Here is a 19,884-nt window from a genome sequence, read left to right as displayed (position 1 = left end):
GTGGGACGGTCTAGTAGGATAGCCCGTCAACTCTATGGCCTCCGCTGGGACAGTCTAGGAGGGAGGTCCTCCACCTCAACGGTCTCCCGCGGGGGACAGTCTAGGAGGGATATCCTCCCGCAGTCTATGGTTGCCAGCGTGGTACCACGTCTCTGTGGTTCCATGGGACGTTCTAGGCCCCATCTCTATGGTCAGGCACACACTCCGGTGCCTCTCCCCCACCTCTTTATGGTACCGTGGGCCGCTCAAAGCCACCCACCCCAGTCTCTATGGTCACCTGGCCCCTCTGGAGCCTCTTCCCCTCCTCTCTGTGGTCTCACCCCTTCTTGGGTAGCCCCCCTCCCCCGCCCGGACACCTGGGTCCCCCCAGCAGCCACACGCAGGCCACAGCTCCAAGCGCTTTATTGGGTGGGATGGGGGGGGGGGCAGGGCCACCCGTAGGTGACCATGGGGCACCCACAGGTGTCATCGGGCACACACGGGGTTCATCTGACACAGAGACGAAGCAAGTTGTGGTCCACCAACGTGGCGATGACCCACCTTTGAGACCCGCAGTTGACCATGGGGCACCCATGGGTGCAGTGGGTCACTATGGGGCATCTCTAGGTCTCATGGAGCACCCATAGGTGGCCGAGGATCGCCACGGGGTTCAGCTAACACAGACACAGAGGAAACCACGGTCCTCCGAGGTGGCGTTGACCCACCTCCAAGACCCGTGGTTGGACAGGGAGCACCCGCAGTTGGCTGGGGAGCACCCACGGGCGCCGTGGGGCGCCGTGGGGCTCAGCTGATGTAGACGCGGTGGAAGTCGTGGGCGCCGAAGGCGGCGTTGCACTTGGGGCACTTGCGCTGGCGCGTGTCGTAGCGGCTCTTGACGCACTCGAAGCAGAAGACGTGGAAGCACTTGGTGAGGACGGCGTCCTTCTTGCGGGCGTTGCAGCACGGGCACGTCAGGCGGGCCTGGGGGTGGGGCAAGGTGGCCGTCAGCCCCACTGTGCTGCCTCCTGGCACCCATGGGTGCTCCAGGCCCACCTGTGGTTTTCCAAGCCCACCCTGAGGTCCCCCAAACCCACCCCGAGGTCCTCCAACGCTATGTGAGATGATGAAGAGGCAATGGGGAGGGTGGGACGAGATGGCTGTTGGCCCCATGGTGTGACCTGCAGCACCCATGGGTGCTCCAACCCCAGCCAAGGTTCTCCAGCCCCACCCACGGTTCTCCAACTCCCATCCAAAGACCTCCAACCCCACCCAATGTCCTCCAGCACCCACCCATGGGTCCTCCAGACCCACCCAATGTCCTCCAGCCCCTCCGCCCAGCCGCAGTGAGCCCTGGGGGGGAAGGTGGGGGCGCCCCCCCAGCCCAGCCTGCCTTCCCCAGCACCCATGGGTGCCCCCCTACCGCACCCGGTACTCCTTGATCTCCTCCTGGAGGATCTGGTCGGCGTCGGCGTACACCTCCACCTTCCGCTGCTTCTCCAGCTTCCGCCGCAGCCGTGACAGCTCCTCCTGCGGGGACAGGGGATGCTGACCCACGGTGGCACTGGGGGTCCCCATAGACCCCCTATAGAGCCCCACAGACCCCCTATAGATCCCTGTAGACCTCCTATAGGTCCATGCAGACCCCCTGTAGGGAGCCACAAGAGCCCCTGTAGGGCCCCTATGGGAACCACAAACCCCCTATAGGTCCCTGCAGACCCCCTATAGGGCCCCACAGGCCCCTATAGGGTCCGACAGGGCTTCTATGGCTCCCATAGACCTCCTATAGAGACCCAAAGGACCTACAAAGAACCTTCTAGAGCTTCTTTAACACCTTGTAGATCCCCTATAGAAGCCCATAATGCTCCTGTAGAGGCCCCACAGCACCCCATAGGGCACCATAACACCCCACAGCACCTGAAGCCTCTTCTCAGAACCCTATAGAGCCCATCGAGTGCTACAGGGACCCTATAGAGTTCCTCACACTCCCCAAACCACCCCACAGAGCTGCAGAAGGACCCTCCAGCCATCCCAGAGCCCCCATATTTCCCCCCCAGATCCCCTATAGAGCCTATAGGGTGCCTACAGACTTCTCCAGGGTCCCTGAACAGCTCTATAGGCCCCCTGGAGCCCACACAGCACCCCACAGAGCCCCCCCCGACCCCCAGAAGGACCCCCCCAGCTACCCTATAGCCACGCTATAGAGCCCGCAGGGGTCCTATAGAGTCCCCCAGCATCCCCAGACCACCCCATAGGGCACCCAAGCACCCAAATAACACCCCTCAGAGCCCCCAGAAGGACCCCCCAGGCACCCTATAGAGCCCACAGGGGACCTGTAGAGTCCCTCAGAGTCCCCAAACCACCCCACAGGGCACCCAAGCACCCACATAACACCCCACAGAGCCCCCCCTGAGCCCCAGAAGGACCCCCCCATCCCTCCCACAGCCCCCATATTCCCCCCACAAGTCCTCTGTGGAACCTATAGAGCGCCACAAGACTCCTATAGAATTCCCCAGGGTCCCCGAACAACCCCATCGGGCCCCCCAGCACCCCACACTGCATCCCACACAGCCCCCAAAGCCCCATAAGGACCCCGCCAGGGGCTCCCCCAGCCCCCTGCCCATGCTCCCTCCCCTATGGATGCCATAGGGGATCCCCCCCCGCCCCCGGGGACCTGGGCTCTCTTGAGGCTGAGGGACTCCTTGTCCTTGGCGGCGCGGTTCTCGGCGGCGCAGGCCTGCAGCTCCCGCAGCCGCGCCTGGACGTGCTCCCCTTGCGCCCGCAGGTCCTCCGCCAGCTGCGCCGCCTCCACCGCCTGCACCCCCGGGCGCATGGGTGCCCCCAGCCCGGACGTCGGGGTCCCCCCTCCACCCCATCCCCCAAAAAAACAACCCCACGGCCTGGGTAACGGGGTCCCCGGGGGTCCCCAGGGCTGGGTTTCCACCCCCTGGATGCCTGGGTCAACCCTGGTCTGGATGTTGGGGACCCCCAGTGGTGTCCCCCCCAAACCAAGCCCCATAACCAGGATATTGGGGTCCCCCCGGGGTCCCCAGGGCTGGGTTTCCTCCCCCCTGGATGCCTGGGTCACCCCTGGTCTGGATATTGGGGACCCACACTGGTGTCCCCCCCGAACCAAGCCCCATGACGAGGATATTGGGGTCCCCCCAGGGGTCACCCCCCCAAAACAAGCCCCAAAACCAGGATATTGGGGTCCCCCTGGGGTCCCCAGGGCTGGGTTTCCTCCCCCTGGATACCTAGGGGTCCCCAGGCCCAAACACTGGGGTCTCCCCAGGGGCTTCCCCCCCTAAGCAAGCCCCCCAACCAGATGTTGGGGTCCCCCCAGGGGTCACCCCCCCAAAACAAGCCCCATAACCAGGATATTGGGGTCCCCCCGGGGTCCCCAGGGCTGGGTTTCCACCCCCTGGATACCTGGGTGTCCCCCCCCACCCAAGCTGAATACCTGGGTCCCCATGGACACCTGGGTCCCCCTGATGCCTGGGGGTCCCCCCTGACACCTGGGGGGGGTCCCCCCAAACTCCTGGGGGTCCCCCCGACTTTCCTACCTTCCTCTTGTTGAGCTCCAGGGCCTGGGAGCGCAGGGCCAGCTCCTTCTCCACGGCCGCCAGGCTGCTCTGCAGCCCCCGCTCCTTCTCCTCCAGCTTCTGCACCACCAGCAACTGGGCGTCCACCTGGGGATGAGACACCCCCAAACTCATGGGTGCCCCCCAAACTCCTGGGTGCCCCCACAAACACCTCGGATCCCCCCAGACCTGGATTTTGAGGACCTGCTCCACCACCTCATCCTTCTCCTGAACCTCTTGAGATCCTCCAACCTCCCTCAACCATCTGGGTTCCCCTGAACCCCCCAAGCTCCTGGGCGCCCCACCCCCGGACGCGTGGGTCCCACCTGGGCCTTGAGGGCGAGGACCTGCTCGGCCAACTCGTCCTTCTCCTCCCGCAGGAGCTTGTGGATCTGGTTGGCCTTGATCCTCTCCGACATCAGTTTGAAGTTGGCGTCGTCCTTCTCCCGCAGCTGCTGCAGCAGCCGCAGGTTCTGCTCCTGCATGTCCTCGAAGGCCTGGCCCGTCACGTCCATCTCCGACAGCAGCGCCTCCTCCTCCTGCCCCGCCCAACATGGCCGCCGCCAGGTCACCTGACCCCACCCCCACCCCACCCCCACCGTGACCTCATCGCCCGCCACCCACCTACCGCCGCCCCGACGCACTCTGTGTGTGTGTCCCCCGACACGCCACAGGGCAGGAGCGCCCTTGTGACGTCACAAGCCCCGCCCGTAGCGCTGTAAGGCCGGCCTGTGACGTCAGACATGGCGCCTGTGAGTCAGAGGCACCGCCTGGCAGCCCCAAGCGCTGCCCCCGGCCCCCATCACAGACGTTTCCCTCCCAGGATTCTACGAACTACTGAAGGCATGCGCATGACGTCACAGACGCTGTCTATGACATCATAAGCCTCGCCTACGACATCATCCCACCCACCTCCATTAGGCGCCGCCCACCCCACCCCCCCCATTACCAAGCCCCCCACCTCCCGCCGCCTCCTCCCTCGGGGGCCGCGCCCACCACACCCAGCCCCGCCCTGGGAGAACCACGCCCCTGACGCCTCAGGCCACACCCCCGCCCACCATGCCCCGCCCCTTCCCTATAGCACCCCTCCCCGAAGACCCCGCCCCCTTCTCACCCCCCTCCTCCCCCGCCCCACAGGCGCTGCCTCGCCCCTCCCGGGGCCCCGCCCCCCCGGCAGGCCCCGCCCACCTGCTTGGTGGCGGCCAGCTTGCGCTGGAGGTGCTCGATCTGCTCCTCGGCGTGGCGCAGGCGCCGCAGGGCCTCCTCGTCCGCCAGCTTCTTGCTCTCGCGCCGCTCCCGCTCCTCCAGCTCCCGCACCCGCCCCCGCAGCTCCTCCGCCTGCCGGCACCGCCCGCTGACGTCACCGCCCCGCGACGCCGCCCGCTGACCCCTCCCCCCACCGCCCCCGCCCCGCGGGGGCACCCGCTGCGGGGGAGGGGGGGGGGGGAGGGGCCCTGCCCCGCGGGAGGGAGCTGGGCGAGGTCATGGCGCGAAGCAACGGCGTGAGGTCACGGGGTGGGGTAACAGCGCGAGGTCACGGCATGAGGTCATACGGTGATGTAATAGCGTGAGGTGATAGCGCGAGGTCATAGGGTGATGTAATAGGGTGATGAAATAGGATGAGGTCATAGCGTGACGTAACAGCGGGAGGCAGGGCGCGAGGTAACGGCGCGAGGAAGCGCCCGAAGGAAGGGCCATGACGTCAGAAACAGGGCGCAGGGCCAGCGGGAGGGGAGGGGGTGAGGTAATGACGCGAGGCGACGGCGACGTCATAGGGCGGGGGAACAGCGGGAGAGGAAACGACACGAGGTAACCGTGACGTCAGAAGGCGAGGGAACGGAACGGCGTGCGGCGACGGCCCGACGTAATAAGGCGAGGGGAACCCCGGGCGGGAGGCAAGGACGCGAGGCGATCACGCGAGGGCCACGCCGTGAGGTCACGGCGCGGGGCAACGGCGCGGCGTGACGCCATCGCGTGACGTCACGGCGGGAGGCGACGGTCGGAGGGGTCCGTTGTGGGGGGGGGGGGGGGGGGGGAACCGACGCTCGGGGACCGGCGGGAGACCCCGGGGCGGGGGGAGCGTGGGTTAACATGCAGTTAGCGTGTGTTAGCGTGTGTTAGCGTGTGTTAGCGCGTGGCCTGACCTCGGCCTTGCTCTTCCTCTCGGCCGCCATCAGCTGCACCTTGTCCCGCTGCTCCTTCGGGGCCGACTTGTACATGTCCAGCAGCAGCTTCATCTCCTTCTGGCTCTCCTGCGCCTTCCTGCCCGCCACGTCAACACCTCATCTGCATCTCATTTGCATACCGGCTCTTTGGAGGCCCCAAGTGCCCCCCCCCCCCCCCAAAAAGCACCTCCGTGATGTTCCCCTAATTGCCGCCCCCTCCTAAGTATCCCCCCCAAACAACCCCCTCCCAAACTCCCCCTTAACTGCCCCCAGGGCCCCCCCCCTCCAAGTACCCCAACCCCCCAACTGCCCCCCACCCCACCCCAGACCTTCAATACCCCCCCCAGGACCCCCAGAACTGCCCCCAACCCCCCCCAAACTACTTGCCCCAAACCCCCCATAATGCCCCCAAACCCCCCATAACAGCCCCAACCCCCCCATAATGGCCCCCCGTCCACCCAGCGACCGCTCCTACAGACCCCCCACCCCCCAATTCCACCCCCCAACTCCCCCTTAACTACCCCGAGGGCCCCCCCAACCCCCCCAGACACCCCCCAGTCACCCCCCAGTCACCCCCCAGTCCTCCCAACTACCTCCCACCCCAGCCCTTTGACACGCCCCCAGCCCCCCCATAACTGCCCCCAACCCCCCGATAATGGCCCCAACCCCCCCACTACAGCCCCCCCAGCCCCCAATAACCCCCCCAGCCCCCCAAAATGGGTGTGTGTCCCCCCCCCTCACTTGAGCTCCCCCCGCAGCTGCTTGAGGACCTCCGAGTCCTTCTTCTTGGGCTCGTCAGGGGGTCCCTTGGGGCGCTCCCGCTCCCGCAGCCGCTCCCGCTCCCGCTCGGGGCCCCCCCGGGAAGCGCCGGGGCGGGGCGGGGCCGGGGGCGGCTCCTTGACGCGAGGCGGGGGGGGCTGGGCTGGGGGGGGCGCGGCGGGGGTGGGGGCCGGGGGGGCGGCGGGGGTGGCGGCAGGAGGGGGGGGCTCCTCTTCCTCGGCCGGTCGCCGCGGGGGGGGCGCCTCGGGTGGGGCGGGCGTGGCCGCCACCTCCCGCTTGGGCTCTGCGGGGGTGGGGCCTGGCGGGGCCCCACCCTCTTCCTCCTTGATGGGGGCGGGGCCTGGCCCCCCTCCCCCAGCAGCGGCCGTCTCCTCCGGGGGGGCGGTGGCTGCGCTTGGGGGGGGCGGAGGGGGTGGGGCACTCCCTTGGGGGGGTGGGGCACCACTGGCTTGGAGGCGGAGCTAGAGGAGGGGACCAGAGTCAGCGGGCCACACCCAGGAAGCTGGGGTACCTCTAGAGAAGCACCACACGCCCCCAAGCCCCGCCCTCTTGGTGGGGCCCACCAGCACCCCCCTTGTGGCCCTTTTAAGACCCCTCCCCCCAGAGGCCCACCTCCTTAAAAGGTAAAACCCCCCAGGCCCTGCCCCTGTGGTAGGCTCCACCCCCAACCATGTACATGGCCCCTTTAAGGCCCCACCCCCTTAAAGGTGGAAGCCCCAGGCCCCACCCTCCGAAGCCCCGCCTCTAGTGGGGCCCACCCCACACCCATCATAGCCCTTTTAAGACCCGCCCCACCTGCATAACCCCACCCCCTTCAAGGGACAACAGCCAATTGCCAGGCTGCACAGCCTCACTCATCCCCGGGCTGGCCACGCCCCCTCACTATAACCCCGCCTTCTTAAAGGGGCTACGCCACCAGGGTCTCATTGAGTGCTGGGGCACAGCCGCCACTGCCCTGCCCCTCTCTGCGCTTAAAGGGACCACACCCCCGGATGCCCCGCCCCCCCCGCGAGGCCCCGCCCACCTTGTTGATCTCAGCCTGCACCTCCCGCAGCTTCCGCTTGTAGCGCTGGACGTCGCCCTTGAGCTGGTGGTTGTGGTTCTGGAGGCTGCTGATGAGGTGCCGCATCTCCCGGTTGATGGGGCCTGCGGGGGGGACCCAGGTGTCAGGGCGGGGACCCGCATTTCCACCCCCACCCCCTCCCATTTCACGCAGGGTCATAGAGACCGGGGGAAGAGGGGGCAGAGCGGCCTATAGTGCTGGAACCATTGAGCTGGGGGACGGGTCACCATAAAGGAGTGGGAGGAGCAGCCCAGAGCGGCCCCAGACCCCGCAAACCCACCATAGAGATCTAGGAGGACCATCCCAGAGCACCCAAACTACCATAGAGTCCTGGGAAAACCATCCCAGAGCATCCCTAGATCCACCACCGAGATCCAAAAGGGTCATCCTAGAGTGCCCAAGACACCATGGAGCCCCAGGAGGACCATCCCAGAGGGCCCACCCCCACCATAGAGCCCCAGGAGGACCATCCCAGAGGGCCCACCCCCACCATAGAGCCCCAGGAGGACCATCTCAGAGGGCCCACCCCCACCATAGAGCCCCAGGAGGACCATCCCAGAGGGCCCACCCCCACCATAGAGCCCCAGGAGGACCATCCCAGAGTGTCTCCGGACCCACAACAGCCCAGCCTGCCCCTCTGCAGCCCCCCCTCTCCCGCACTCTATGGCCCCGCGCCCCTGCGGGTCCTCCGGGGAGGCCGTAGGTCGCGCCGTGGGTCGCGCCGTGGGTCTCACCCGCCTGCTCGTTGGCCGCCAGGTTCTGCTCGAACTCGATGCGCAGCATCTCGTACTCCTTGCGCACCTGGGCCAGCGTGTCCTCCAGCTGGATCACCTCCGTCCGCAGGCGCTTCTGCACCCCCAGCTCGTCGCTCTGCCGGGGGTGGGGACACGGGGGGGGACATGGGGGGGACACAGTGGACATGAGGGATGTGGGGGAAATGGAGAACGTGGGGGGGACGGGATGTGGAGGACACAGAGGACGTGGGGGACACGGGGGACGTGGGGGACACGGGGGACGTGGAGAATTGAGGGATGTGGGGAAAATAGGGAATGTGGTGGAGACGGGATATGGAGCACGTGGAGGCCACGGGAGACAGGAAGGACACGGGGGGGACGTGGAGGCCATGAGGGAGACGGGATGTGGAGGATGTGGAGGCCACGGGGGGGACATGGAGGCCGTAAGGGAGATGGGATGTGGAGGACGTGGAGGCCACGGGGGACAGGAAGGACATCAAGGACACAGGGCACAGGGGACATGGAGGCCACGGGGGGGACATGGGATGCGGAGGCCACAGGGGACGTGGGGGGGACATGGAGGACATGGAGAATTGAGGGATGTGGGGAAAATGGAGAACGTGGGGAGGATGGGATGTGGAGAACGGAGGACATGGAGGCCACGGGGGACGTGGGGGATGGGGAGGACATGGAAGCCACGGGGGACAGGAAGGACATGGGGCACAGGGGGACATGGAGGCCATGGGGGATGTGGGGGATGGGGAGGATGTGGAGGCCACAGGGGACAGGAAGGACATCAAGGACACGGGGCATAGGGGGACATGGAGGCCACGGGGGACAGGAAGGACACGGGGCACATGGGGACATGGAGGCCATGGGGGGGACATGGGATGTGGAGGACACGGTGGGCATGGAGGACACGGACATGGCACCGTGGAGGCCAGAGGGGACCCAGGACACCAAGGGGCCACGGAGGACAGGAGGGACGTTGGGGGACACGGAGGGACGTGGGGGACACAAAGGACAGGGGAAGGACACAGACATGTCAGTGCCACCAAGGCGGCCATCTTGGGTGGCCACGAGCTGGATGCCACAACGCCCCACGACCCCCCAGGAGCCTTGGGGACACTTGGGGACGCCAAGACCCACCTCCATGTTCTCAACATGGTGGAGGCGGCCATCGTGGATGGGCAACAGTTGGATGCCATGACGTCCCATGACCCCCAGGGCCAACGGGACACCCCGGGGAGCCCCCAGGAGCCTTGGGGACAGCCAAGGCCACCTCGGGGACATGTCCCCCTCACCTCCATGTGCTCGATGTGGCGCAGGTGGCTGTTCTTGGTGGCCAGGAGGAGGGCGCGGGCCTCGTCCAGCTGCGTCTTCACCTGGAGGCTCTCATGGTAGAGGAGGGAGAACTGCGACTGCAGCACCTTGTACTCCAGCGTCTCCTTCACCGCCTCCTCCGGCAGCGAGCGCAGGGCCACCTGCGGGGACCGTCCCCAGCCATGTCCCTCGGCGCCCCCAATGTCCCCACCCCCTCGCCTCCATCCTCATGCCCTCGAGCTCCCAGATGTCCTCGCTGACCTCCTGGGTCCCCAAATGTCCCCTTTTTGTGCCTCTACGGCTGCGCTGTGTCGTGGGTGTCACCCTCCTGTTCCCAGATGTCACCAGTGTCCCCCCTCGTGTTCCTCAGGGCCCCCCATGTCCCCCCCAAAATCCCTGCTGCCTCCGATGTCCCTCATGTCACCGATGTCCCCAGTGCCCCCACACCCGTGATGTCCCCAACATCCCCGCTACCCCAACACCCCCGATGTCCCCCATGTCCCTGACGTCCCCCACGTCCCCAGTGTCCCCAATGTCCCTGACGTCCCCCCACGTCCCCCAGTGTCCCCAATGTCCCTGACATCCCCCACGTCCCCAGTGTCCCCAATGTCCCTGACGTCCCCCCACGTCCCCCAGTGTCCCCAATGTCCCCCACGTCCCCAGTGTCCGCAATGTCCCTGACGTCCCCCCACGTCCCCCAGTGTCCCCAATGTCCCCAACATCCCCAATATCCCTGACGTCCCCCATGTCCCCAGTGTCCCCAATGTCCCCGACGTCTCCCACATCCCCAATGTCCCTGACGTCCCCCACGTCCCCCAGTGTCCCCAATGTCCCTGATGTCCCCCACGACCCAGAGTGTCCCCAACGTCCCTGACGTCCCCCATGTCTCCCAGTGTCCCTGACGTCCCCCACATTCCCCAATGTCCCTGATGTCCCCCATGTCCCCAACGTCCCTGATGTCCCCCACGTCCCCCATGTCCCTGATGTCCCCCAGTGTCCCCAATGTCCCTGACGCCCCCCACGTCCCCAGTGTCCCCAACGTCCCTGACGCCCCCCACGTCCCCAGTGTCCCCAATGTCCCTGATGTCCCCCAAGTCCCCCAGTGTCCCCCACGTCCCCGACACCCTCCAAGCCCCTCGTGGCCCCCAGACCCCGACGTCCCCGTGTCACCTTGAGGCGCTCGTGGCCGCGCACGGCCTGCTGGAGCTCCTGCTGCAGCTTCTCCAGCTCCGCCATCCGGCTGTTGGCCAGCTCCTGGTTCCCCTCCAGCTCCGCGTTCAGCATCTCAAACTAAGGAGGGGGAACACCCCCCAAGAAAATCCTGGGGTCACCCCAAAACCCACCGACACCCCCATTTCCCCCCTTGGACCCCCCTTCTCCAGACCTCACCCCCCACCCCGAACCCCTCCCCAACCCATCCCAAGCACCCCCGGCTCCGCATTCAGCATCAAAAAATTGGGGGGGGGCACAAAATCTGGGGGACACCCCAAAAATCAGACACCCTCAGAACCACCCTTGTGCCCCCCAAATCTGTCCAAGGAACCCCCAGGACCTCCGCAAGGTCCCCCAAAGCTCCTCAGGACCCCCCCAAACCCTCTCAGGATCCCCCAACCTCTCTTTGCACCCCCCCAAACTCCCCCAGCCCCCCTCAGGGACCCACTTGAGTCCCCCACATCCCCTCAGAGCCCCCCCAAAGTCCCTCAAGGGATCCCCAAAGCCCCCTAGGGATGCCCAACCACCCCCCCAGGGCCCCCCGACCCCCCCCCCTCCCCAAATACCTTCTGCATGCTGAGGGTGATCTGGCCCCCCTGGAATCCCCCGGAGCTGCCGGAGCCGTAGGAGCCTGATGTCAGCTGAGGACACGGGGATGTTGGGGACACCGGGGACACCCCAGGGACGTCAGGGGCATCCCGGGGACACCCCAAGGACATTGGGGGGTGTTGGGGACACCCCCGGGGGCAACTGAGGGAAACTGCGGCACCCAAGGGACATCAGGGACACTTGGTGACAACCTGGGGGTGTTGGGGACACCTCGGGGACAGCGGGGACACCCCTGGGGATATCGGGGACACCCCTGTGAGGTGACCCCAGGTGACACAGGGGGACCCCAAGTGCCACGAGGTGACCCCAAGTGACATCAAATGACAGAGGGGTGACCCCAAAGTGACACAGGGGACCCAAGCGACACGAGATGAACCCAAGGGACATGGAGGGGGGGCACCCCAAATGACAAAGAGGGACCCCAAGCGACATGGAAGGACCTCAAGTGACATGGGGGGAATCCAAGCGACACCCAAGTGACACGGGGGGACCCCAAGTGACACGGGGGGACCCCAAGTGCCAGCGGCCAAGGGTGGTGGTGGCCCTCAGGGAGCGCTGAGGCTCTTCAGAGCCTGGCAGCAGGTTGGGGGATGTTGGAGACATGGTGGCCACCGACAGGGACGCGGGGGCCACCATGGGGGACATGGGGGCCACCGACGGGGAGGCGGGGGCCACCTGCTCAAGGGCCTCGGCGAGGTGGCGGTTGAGGCGTCCCTCGCGCTTGCGCAGCTTGGCGCTGTCCCACTGCAGCCCCTCCACCGTCGTCTCCATCTCCAGCACCTTGGTCTCCGCCGAGGTGGCCTTGTCCTGCAGCTCCGCCAGCTGGGGCGGGGGGGACACGGGGACGCTGTGGGGACACCGTGGGGACACCCGCCGTACCCCCTCGGGGACACCCACAGCAGCCCATGGGGACATCAGTGATGGAACCCCATGGAGATGACGGCCACGTCACCCCACGGGGACATCAACTGTGTCACCCCATGGGGACATCAACTGTGTCACCCCATGGGGACATCAATGATGGAACCCCACGGAGATGACGGCCACGTCACCCCACGGGGACATCAACCGTGTCACCCCCACGGGGACATCAATGATGGAACCCCACGGAGATGACGGCCACGTCACCCCACGGGGACATCAACCGTGTCACCCCCACGGGGACATCAATGATGGAACCCCACGGAGATGACGGCCACGTCACGCCTTGGGGACATCAACCGTGTCACCCCCACGGGGACATCAATGATGGAACCCCACGGAGATGACGGCCACGTCACCCCACGGGGACATCAACCGTGTCACCCCCACGGGGACATCAATGATGGAACCCCACGGAAATGATGGCCACGTCACCCCATGGGGACATCAACTGTGTCACCCCATGGGGACATCAATGATGGAACCCCACGGAGATGACGGCCACATCACCCCATGGGGACATCAACTGTGTCACCCCACGGGGACATCAATGATGGAACCCCACGGAGATGACGGCCACGTCACGCCTTGGGGACATCAACCGTGTCACCCCAAAGATGCCCTGGGCTGTGTCACCTACCACTGGGGACACAAGGGCACCATGGGGACATCGTGAGGACACCCCCACCAGTCCCCTCCCAGTGCTCCCAGTCCCTTCCCAGTGCCCACCATTGACCTCCTGGTAGCCCCAGTCACCACCTAATACTGTCCCGCTGCCCCCTCATCCCCTCCCAGTCCCCTCCCAGTGCTCCCAGTGCCCTCCCAGTGACCCCCAATCCCTTCCCAGTGACCCCTAATGCCTCCCCAGTGCCCCCACACCCTTCTATTCCCCTCATCCCAGTTCCCCTCATCCCCTCCCAGTGCTCCCAGTGCCCTCCCAGTGCCTCCCAATCCCTTCTAATCACTTCCCAGTGCCTCCCGTCCCCTCCCAGTGTCCCCTAACGCCCCCCCAGTGCCCCCTGCTCCCCTCCCAGCGCCCCCGCGCCCCCTCCCAGTGCCCTCCCAGTGCCCCCAGTACCTCCAAGGAGACGCGGTGGTGCTTCTCCTGCAGCTGCAGGGTCAGGTCCTGCAGGCGCCGGTGCTCCCGCAGCAGCTCCCGCAGCAGCGCCCGTCCCGCCTCCGCCAGCTCCGCTGCGGGACCCAGGCGTCCGGGGGACCGCCCGCACGGGGGGCCGGGCACCCCGACCCCCCCCGGGACCCCCCGGCACCCACTGACCTCGCTGGGACCCCCCAGCACCACTGACCCTGCTGGGGCACCCCAACACCCATTGACCCCGCTGGGGCACCCTCCAGCACCCACTGACCCTCCCAGGACGCAGACACCCCAAGGCCCCCCAAAAATGAGACCCAGGCATCGAAGCACCCTTAAAAAGGGACCCAGGTGTCCAGAGGACCCCCAAAATTGGGTCCTCAGGTGTCCAGGGGACCCCCAAAAATGGGACCCAGGTGTCCCAGGGGACCCCAAAATGGGACCCAGGCATCCAGGGGACCCCAAGAGAGGGACCCAGGCGTCCAGGGGTCGCCCAAAATAGGGACCCAGGCATCGAAGCACCCTTAAAAAGGAACCCAGGTGTCCAGGGGACCCCAAAAATGGGTCTCAGGTGTCCAGGGGACCCCCAAAAATGGGACCCAGGTGTCCAGGGGACCCCAAAAATGGGACCCAGGCATCCAGGGGACCCCAAGAGAGGGACCCAGGCGTCCAGGGGACCCCCAAGAGAGGGACCCAGGCGTCCAGGGGACCCCCAAAAGAGGGACCCAGGCACCGAAGCACCCATAAAAAGGGACCCCAAAATTGGGACCCAGGCGTCGAAGCACCCTTAAAAAGGAACCCAGGTGTCCAGAGGACCCCAAAAATGGGTCTCAGGTGTCCAGGGGACCCCCAAAAGAGGGACCCAGGCGTCCAGGGGACCCCCAAAAAGGGACCCTGGCATCAAAGCACCCTTAAAAACGGACCCAGCTGTCCAGGGGACCCCCAAAAGAAGGACCCAGGCGTCGAAGCACCCTTAAAAAGGAACCCAGGTGTCCAGAGGACCCCAAAAATGGGTCTCAGGTGTCCAGGGGACCCCCAAAAGAGGGACCCAGGTGTCCAGGGGACCCCAAAAATGGGACGCAGGCATCAAAAGCACCCTTAAAAAGGGACCCCAAAATTGGACCCACGCGTCGAAGCACCCTTAAGAAGGACCCCAGGCATCCGAACAACTCCCAAAACCGAGACCTGAGCACCCGGGTACCCCCACAATCGGGACCCGGGCGCGTGGGGGCCTCCAGGGCAGGCCCCTGGACAGCGGGGGTACCCCGAGGCCCCCCCCGACCCCCCGAGGCGGGACTCACGGCGGGCGGCGAGGCGGGGCGCCCAGCTCCTGGGCGCGGCGATGGGCCCCCGCCAGCCCCTCCACGAGGCGGGGCGACGGCGGCGGGGGCGAAGGCGAGGCGGGGGCGCAGGCGCAGCTCCCCCTCCTCGGGGCCGCTGCGGCTCAGCGCCGCCACGAAGGCGGCCGCCGGCCCCCCAGGCGCCCCCCGATTCCTCCCGGGGGTGGGGGGGCGGTGGGGGGGGGAGGGGGAGGCGGGGCGCCGGGGCCCCCCCCAGGGCTCTGAATGGGGGGGGGGGGGGGGGGAAGAAGAGGGTGAGGCCCCATCGTGACCTCCCGCCCCCCAGCACCCACGGGTGCCCCCCAGCACTCCCAATTCACCCCCCATGATTCCCTAACCCCCCCAACACCTAACCGCCCCCCCAGCACCCTGCTGCACCCCAACTGCCCCCCATTCCCGCCCCAGCACCCCCAGCTGCCCCCCACCCCTGACTGCCCCCCCAACACCCTTAAATTGCCCCCCCTGCACCCATAACTGCCCCCAAAACTGCACCCACAGAACCCCCCACCCTTAATTGCCACCCAACACCCTTAAACTGCCCCTCCAATTGCCCCCCCAGAAACCCCCCCACCCCTAATTGCCCTCCAACACCCTTAAATTGCCCCCCAGCACCCAAAACTGCGCCCCAGGACCCCGCTGTGCCCCCCAATTGCCCCCCCATTGCCTCCCCAGCACCCCAAATTGCCCCCCCAGAACCCCCCCCACCCCTAATTGCCCTCCAGCACCCTTAAATTGCCCCCCAGCACCCCAAATTGCCCCCCAGGACCCCCACTGTGCCCCCCAATTGCCTCCCCAGCACCCCTAAATTGCCCCCCAAGAGCCCCCCCAAGTTGTCCCAACACCCCTAAATTGCTCTAAGGACCCCAATTGGCCCCCAAGAGCCCCCCAGGACCCCCAAGAGCCCCCCCAAATTACCCCCAGCACCCCTAAATTGCTCTAGGGCCCTAATTGCCCCCCAAGAGCCCCCCAGGACCCCCAAGAGCCCCCCAAACTGCCCCCCGCACCCCTCAAACTCCTTTCCAGGAACCCTAATTGCCCCTTGTCACCCCCAAAAGCCCCCCCACGACCCCCAAACTCCCTCCCCCAGCACCCCTAAATTGGCCCCGAGGACCCTTAGCTGCCCCACGGTCCTCCAACCAACCCCCAGGACCCCCCCCCCAGCCCCCCAAATTCTCCCCCATTAACCCCTAAAGCCCCCCCCCAAACTGCCAGCGCCCTTAAATTGCCCCATAGGAACCTTAAATAACCCCCCCAGACCCCAAGTAGCACCCCGCAACCCCCCTGGACCCCCTAAGACACCCCCAAAATTGCTCTCAGCACCCCAACGGCCCCCCACATCACAGCCAGGACCCCCAATTTCCCCCCCATCCCCCCACTTCACCCCTCCTGTCGGGACCCTCGGCCTCAGCGGCGGGGGCTGGGTGGGCTCAGGCCCCTCGGGTCGGGGTTCGGGGGGGTCCCCGGGGGGGGCGGGGGGGTGCCCCCCCCCTCCCTTCATAGCGCCGCAGCAGCACCTGCACCTCTGCGTCCAGCTGGGGGAGGGAGGCACGGATTGGGGGTGGGGGGTCATGAGGGGTTTGGGGGGGGCCCTGAGAGATGGTGGGGGGACCCCAGAGGGGTCTGGGGAGGGGCAGGGCGACTTTGGGGTCCCCAGGGCCATTTTTGGGGCACTTTCAGGCTTTTTGGAACACTCCACTCCTGTATCAAAATTGCCCCCCCAAAAAGAAACCCAGATAATTTTGGGGCTCTGGGGCCAATTTTGGGGTCCCCTCACAGCTTCTGCCCCACCCTGACCATTTTGGGCGCCGCCAGGGCCCATTTTTGGGGTCCCCAACCCATTTTTGGGGTCCCCAGTGCCCTTTTCGAACGCTTCATCCACATCTACCGAACCGGCACAACCCAAAAGAGCCGCAAGGGATTTTTTGGGGGGCCTGGATGAATTTTGGGGGACCCTAGTGCCATTTTTGGGGTCCCCAGTGCCATTTTTGGGGCAATTTCAGTGTTTTTGAACACTCCATCCATGTCTACAAACCTCAACGCCCCCTCTGAAAAGAGCTCCTAGAGTCCCTTAGGCAACTTTTTGGGGGTGCTTGGGCCAATTTTGAGGTCCCCTCACAGCTTTCTCTGGATCCCCAAGGCCAGTTTTGGGGCTTTTTTCACTCTTTTTGAACATTATGTGTTCAAAATTCTAACAAGTTTGGCCTCCCAAAACAGCCCCAACAGTTTTGGGTCACTAGGACCAATTTTGGGATCCCCTGAGGGTTTTCTGGGGTCCCCGAGGCCATTTTTTGGGGTCCCCTGAGGGTTTTCTGCATCCCCAAGCCCATTTTTGGGGTCCCAAAGGCCATTTTTGGGGCCCTTTCACTCTTTTTGTACATTCCACTCCCAACTTGGGACTCCCAAAAGAACCCAGGACTTTTGTGTCACTGGGACGAATTTCGGGATCCCTGAGGGTTTTTTGGGGTCCCCGAGGCCATTTTTGGGTCCCCGAGGCAATTTTCGGGCCACTTTCCTCCCTTTTACCCACCGTGGCGCTGGCGGCTGCAGCCCCACGTGGTCGGAGGCTCCGTGCCGGGGTGGGTAGGGTTGAGGGTGCTGGCGGGCTGGGGGGTGGGGGTGGGGGTGCCGGGGTGGGTTTTTTGGGGGGTCCCCACCTGTCCCCAGAAGCGGTTGACGAGGAGGAGGGTGGCGTCGTCGGTGGCCTGTCGCTTCTCCAGCTTCTCGATGCGCTCGCGCAGCTCGTCCTCGCAGGCCTGGCGCTGCTCCAGCCGCTCGGCCAGCTTCTTGTTCTTGAACTGCAGTACCTTCAGGTCCATCTCCTCCTGTGGGGGGGGGGGCGGGAGTTTGGGGGGGCCCCCAGGCGTTTGGGGGGGGCCCGAGGTGTTTGGGCGGGGCCCCAGGTGTTGGGGGGACACCCATGTGTCGGGGGACGGGAATCCAGAGGAGACCCAGGCATCCAGGGGGGCGCATGGGTGTCTGCGGGGGGGGGGCTGGGTGTTTGGGGGGACCCCCAGGCGTTTGGGGGGGGCCTGAGGTGTTGGGGGGGGGGGGCCCAGGCATTGGGGGGACCCCCAGGTGTCGGGGGAGGGGAACCCAGAGGGGACCCAGGGATCCAGGGGGACCCCCAGGTGTCGGGGGAGGGGAACCCAGAGGGGGACCCAGGCATCCAGGGGGGCACATGGGTGTCTGCGGGGGGGGGCTGGGTGTCTGGGGGGGGGGGGCCGAGACATCTGGGGGGGGGCCCAGGTGTTGGGTGGACACCCAGGTGTCAGGGGGGCACCCAGTGGGGAGATCCAGGGGGGCACATGGGCGTCTGCTGGGGGTCTGGGCACTTGGGGGGAACCCAGGCATTTGTGGGGGGGGCCAGGGTGTTTGGGGGGAACCCAGGTATTTGGGGGGGCACCCACGTGTTCAGGGGGGCATCCAGTCGGGACCCAGGGATCCAGGGGAGCACCCAGGTGTTTGCGGGGGCACCTAGGAGTTGGGGGGGGTGGGAATCCCAGGCATTGGGGTGGGGGGCTCGCAGGTGTCCAGCGTGGGGCACCTGGGCATTTGGGGGGCACCCAGGTATTCTGGGGGGCGGGGCACCCAGACATTTGGGGGATCCAGGTGTTGGGGGGGAGCACCCAGGGGTGTGGGGGAGGGGATGCAGATGTTCAGAGCGGGAACACCCAGGGGTTGGGGGGGTGACCCCACATTCAGGGGGGCACCCAGGTATCCGGGGGTGGGGGGGAGGGAAGGGGACACCCACCGTGGAGGAGATGCCGCCGAGGCGCAAGGGTTCGATGAGGGTGGTAGGGGGCTGCTCCTCGCGGGGGGGCTTCTTCTCAGGGGGGCCGCCCCCGCCATCGCTGGCCCCCCGCTTTGCGCCGGCCCCCGACATGGCCCTGCCTTGGGTGGGGGGGGGAGAGGGTTATGGGGGGGTCTGGGGGGGCGTATGGGAGATTATAGGCGGGGCTACAGGGGGTCCGGGGGGCTACAGGGGGTTGGGGGGGGGTCTGGAGGCTACAGGGGGTTTGGGGGAACTCTGGGGGGCTCCAGGGGGTCTCTGGGGGGGACGGGGGGTTATGGGGTCTCCAGAGGCTGTGGGGGAGGGTCTGGGGGGACTATGGGGGGTGTGGGGGGCTACAGGGGGTTATGGCGGGATCTGGGGGGTCTGGAAAGGCTATGGAAGTTTATGGGGGAGCTATAGGTGGTTATGTGGGGCTGTGGGGCGCTATGGGGGTGTGGGGGGCTGCAGGGGGTTTGGGTGGGCTACAGGGGTTATAGGGGTGTCTGGGGTCCCCACAAAGGGGTTGGGGGGGCAATGAAGGGTTATGGGGGACAGTGGGAGACTGCGGGGGGCAACAGGGGATTAGGGGGGCTGGGAGGGGCTTTGGGGGGCAGTGAGGGATTATGGGGGGGCAGTGGGGGGATTTGGGGGCTTATGGGGTGCTCAGGGGGCTGTGGGGGCCTATGGGGGTGGACGGTGAGGTAAGGCGTGGGGAGGGGCGGTTAACGGGGCGCAGCGGGCGGGTGACGGGGTGGGGGGGGCTGGAGGGGTGGCTATAGGGGGTCTATAGGCATCTACAGACGCCTATGGGGGCCTATGGGGCTCTACAGAGGAGTCTACGGGGTCTATACGGGCCTATGGGGGTTTATGGAAGACTACAGGGCTCTATGGCGCTCCGTAGGAGTCTATAAGGGCCTATGGCCGTTTATAGGGGGATCTATAGGGGTCTATAGGGGGGAAAAGCCCGCCCCGCCCCCCTCGCACCCACCGCTGCCGCCGCCGCCGCCGCCGCCCCCGGCCCGCCCCACGCCACTGCGCAGGCGCAGGCTCCGCCCCGCGCATGCGCGCTCTCCGCCCCTCCGCTCCCTTCCCGCCCTGCGCATGTGCGCTCCCCGCCCCTCCGCTCCCTTCCCTCCCCGCGCATGCGCAGCCGCGCCCCCCGCCGCCGTCGCCGGGGTAACCGGAGGGGCGGGAGCGGAGGGGGCGAAGGCGACCAATCAGGAGAGGCGGGAGGGAGGGGGCGGGGACGGGCGCTCTTAAAGGGGCGACGCCGCGAGGGTGGGGTTCGCGGGAGGTCGAGGACCCCCGGGGCTCATCC

General features: G+C 66.6%; 1 protein-coding gene across 1 annotated transcript; it reads right to left on the bottom strand.

Moving 5' to 3' along the window:
* Window positions 1-385: 385 nt before the first annotated feature.
* RNF40 (ring finger protein 40) lies at window positions 386-19,659 on the bottom strand. The gene is made up of 21 exons (XM_075076586.1): window positions 19,555-19,659; window positions 18,546-18,685; window positions 17,449-17,616; window positions 16,228-16,326; window positions 16,021-16,031; window positions 14,756-15,015; window positions 13,443-13,555; window positions 12,119-12,265; window positions 11,401-11,475; window positions 10,793-10,912; window positions 9,604-9,783; window positions 8,300-8,435; window positions 7,527-7,648; window positions 6,464-6,963; window positions 5,702-5,819; window positions 4,746-4,895; window positions 3,884-4,096; window positions 3,540-3,665; window positions 2,651-2,791; window positions 1,405-1,506; window positions 386-960 (listed from the first exon to the last, which is right to left on the bottom strand). Exons 2-21 carry the CDS (start codon window positions 18,675-18,677, stop codon window positions 784-786), a joined length of 3,090 nt encoding a protein of 1,029 aa, XP_074932687.1. The 5' UTR covers window positions 18,678-18,685; window positions 19,555-19,659; the 3' UTR covers window positions 386-783.
* Window positions 19,660-19,884: the final 225 nt, after the last annotated feature.

Source organism: Phalacrocorax aristotelis, chromosome 32, assembly GCF_949628215.1.
Source record: "Phalacrocorax aristotelis chromosome 32, bGulAri2.1, whole genome shotgun sequence".
In the NCBI taxonomy this organism is placed as follows: Eukaryota; Metazoa; Chordata; class Aves; order Suliformes; family Phalacrocoracidae; genus Phalacrocorax; species Phalacrocorax aristotelis.
Note: the sequence above shows the minus strand (reverse complement) of the source record. Positions and strands in the feature narration are given on the sequence as shown.

Excerpts from the sequence above, each read along its gene's own strand:
- RNF40 (XM_075076586.1), bottom strand. The coding sequence starts at position 18,677 with ATGTCGGGGGCCGGCGCAAAGCGGGGGGCCAGCGATGGCGGGGGCGGC. Across the intron at positions 4,097-4,745 it reads AGCTGGCCGCCACCAAGCAG|GAGGAGGAGGCGCTGCTGTC; the intron begins GTGGGCGGGGCC and ends TGGGCGGGGCAG. Across the intron at positions 961-1,404 it reads AGGAGATCAAGGAGTACCGG|GCCCGCCTGACGTGCCCGTG; the intron begins GTGCGGTAGGGG and ends CCCCACCCCCAG.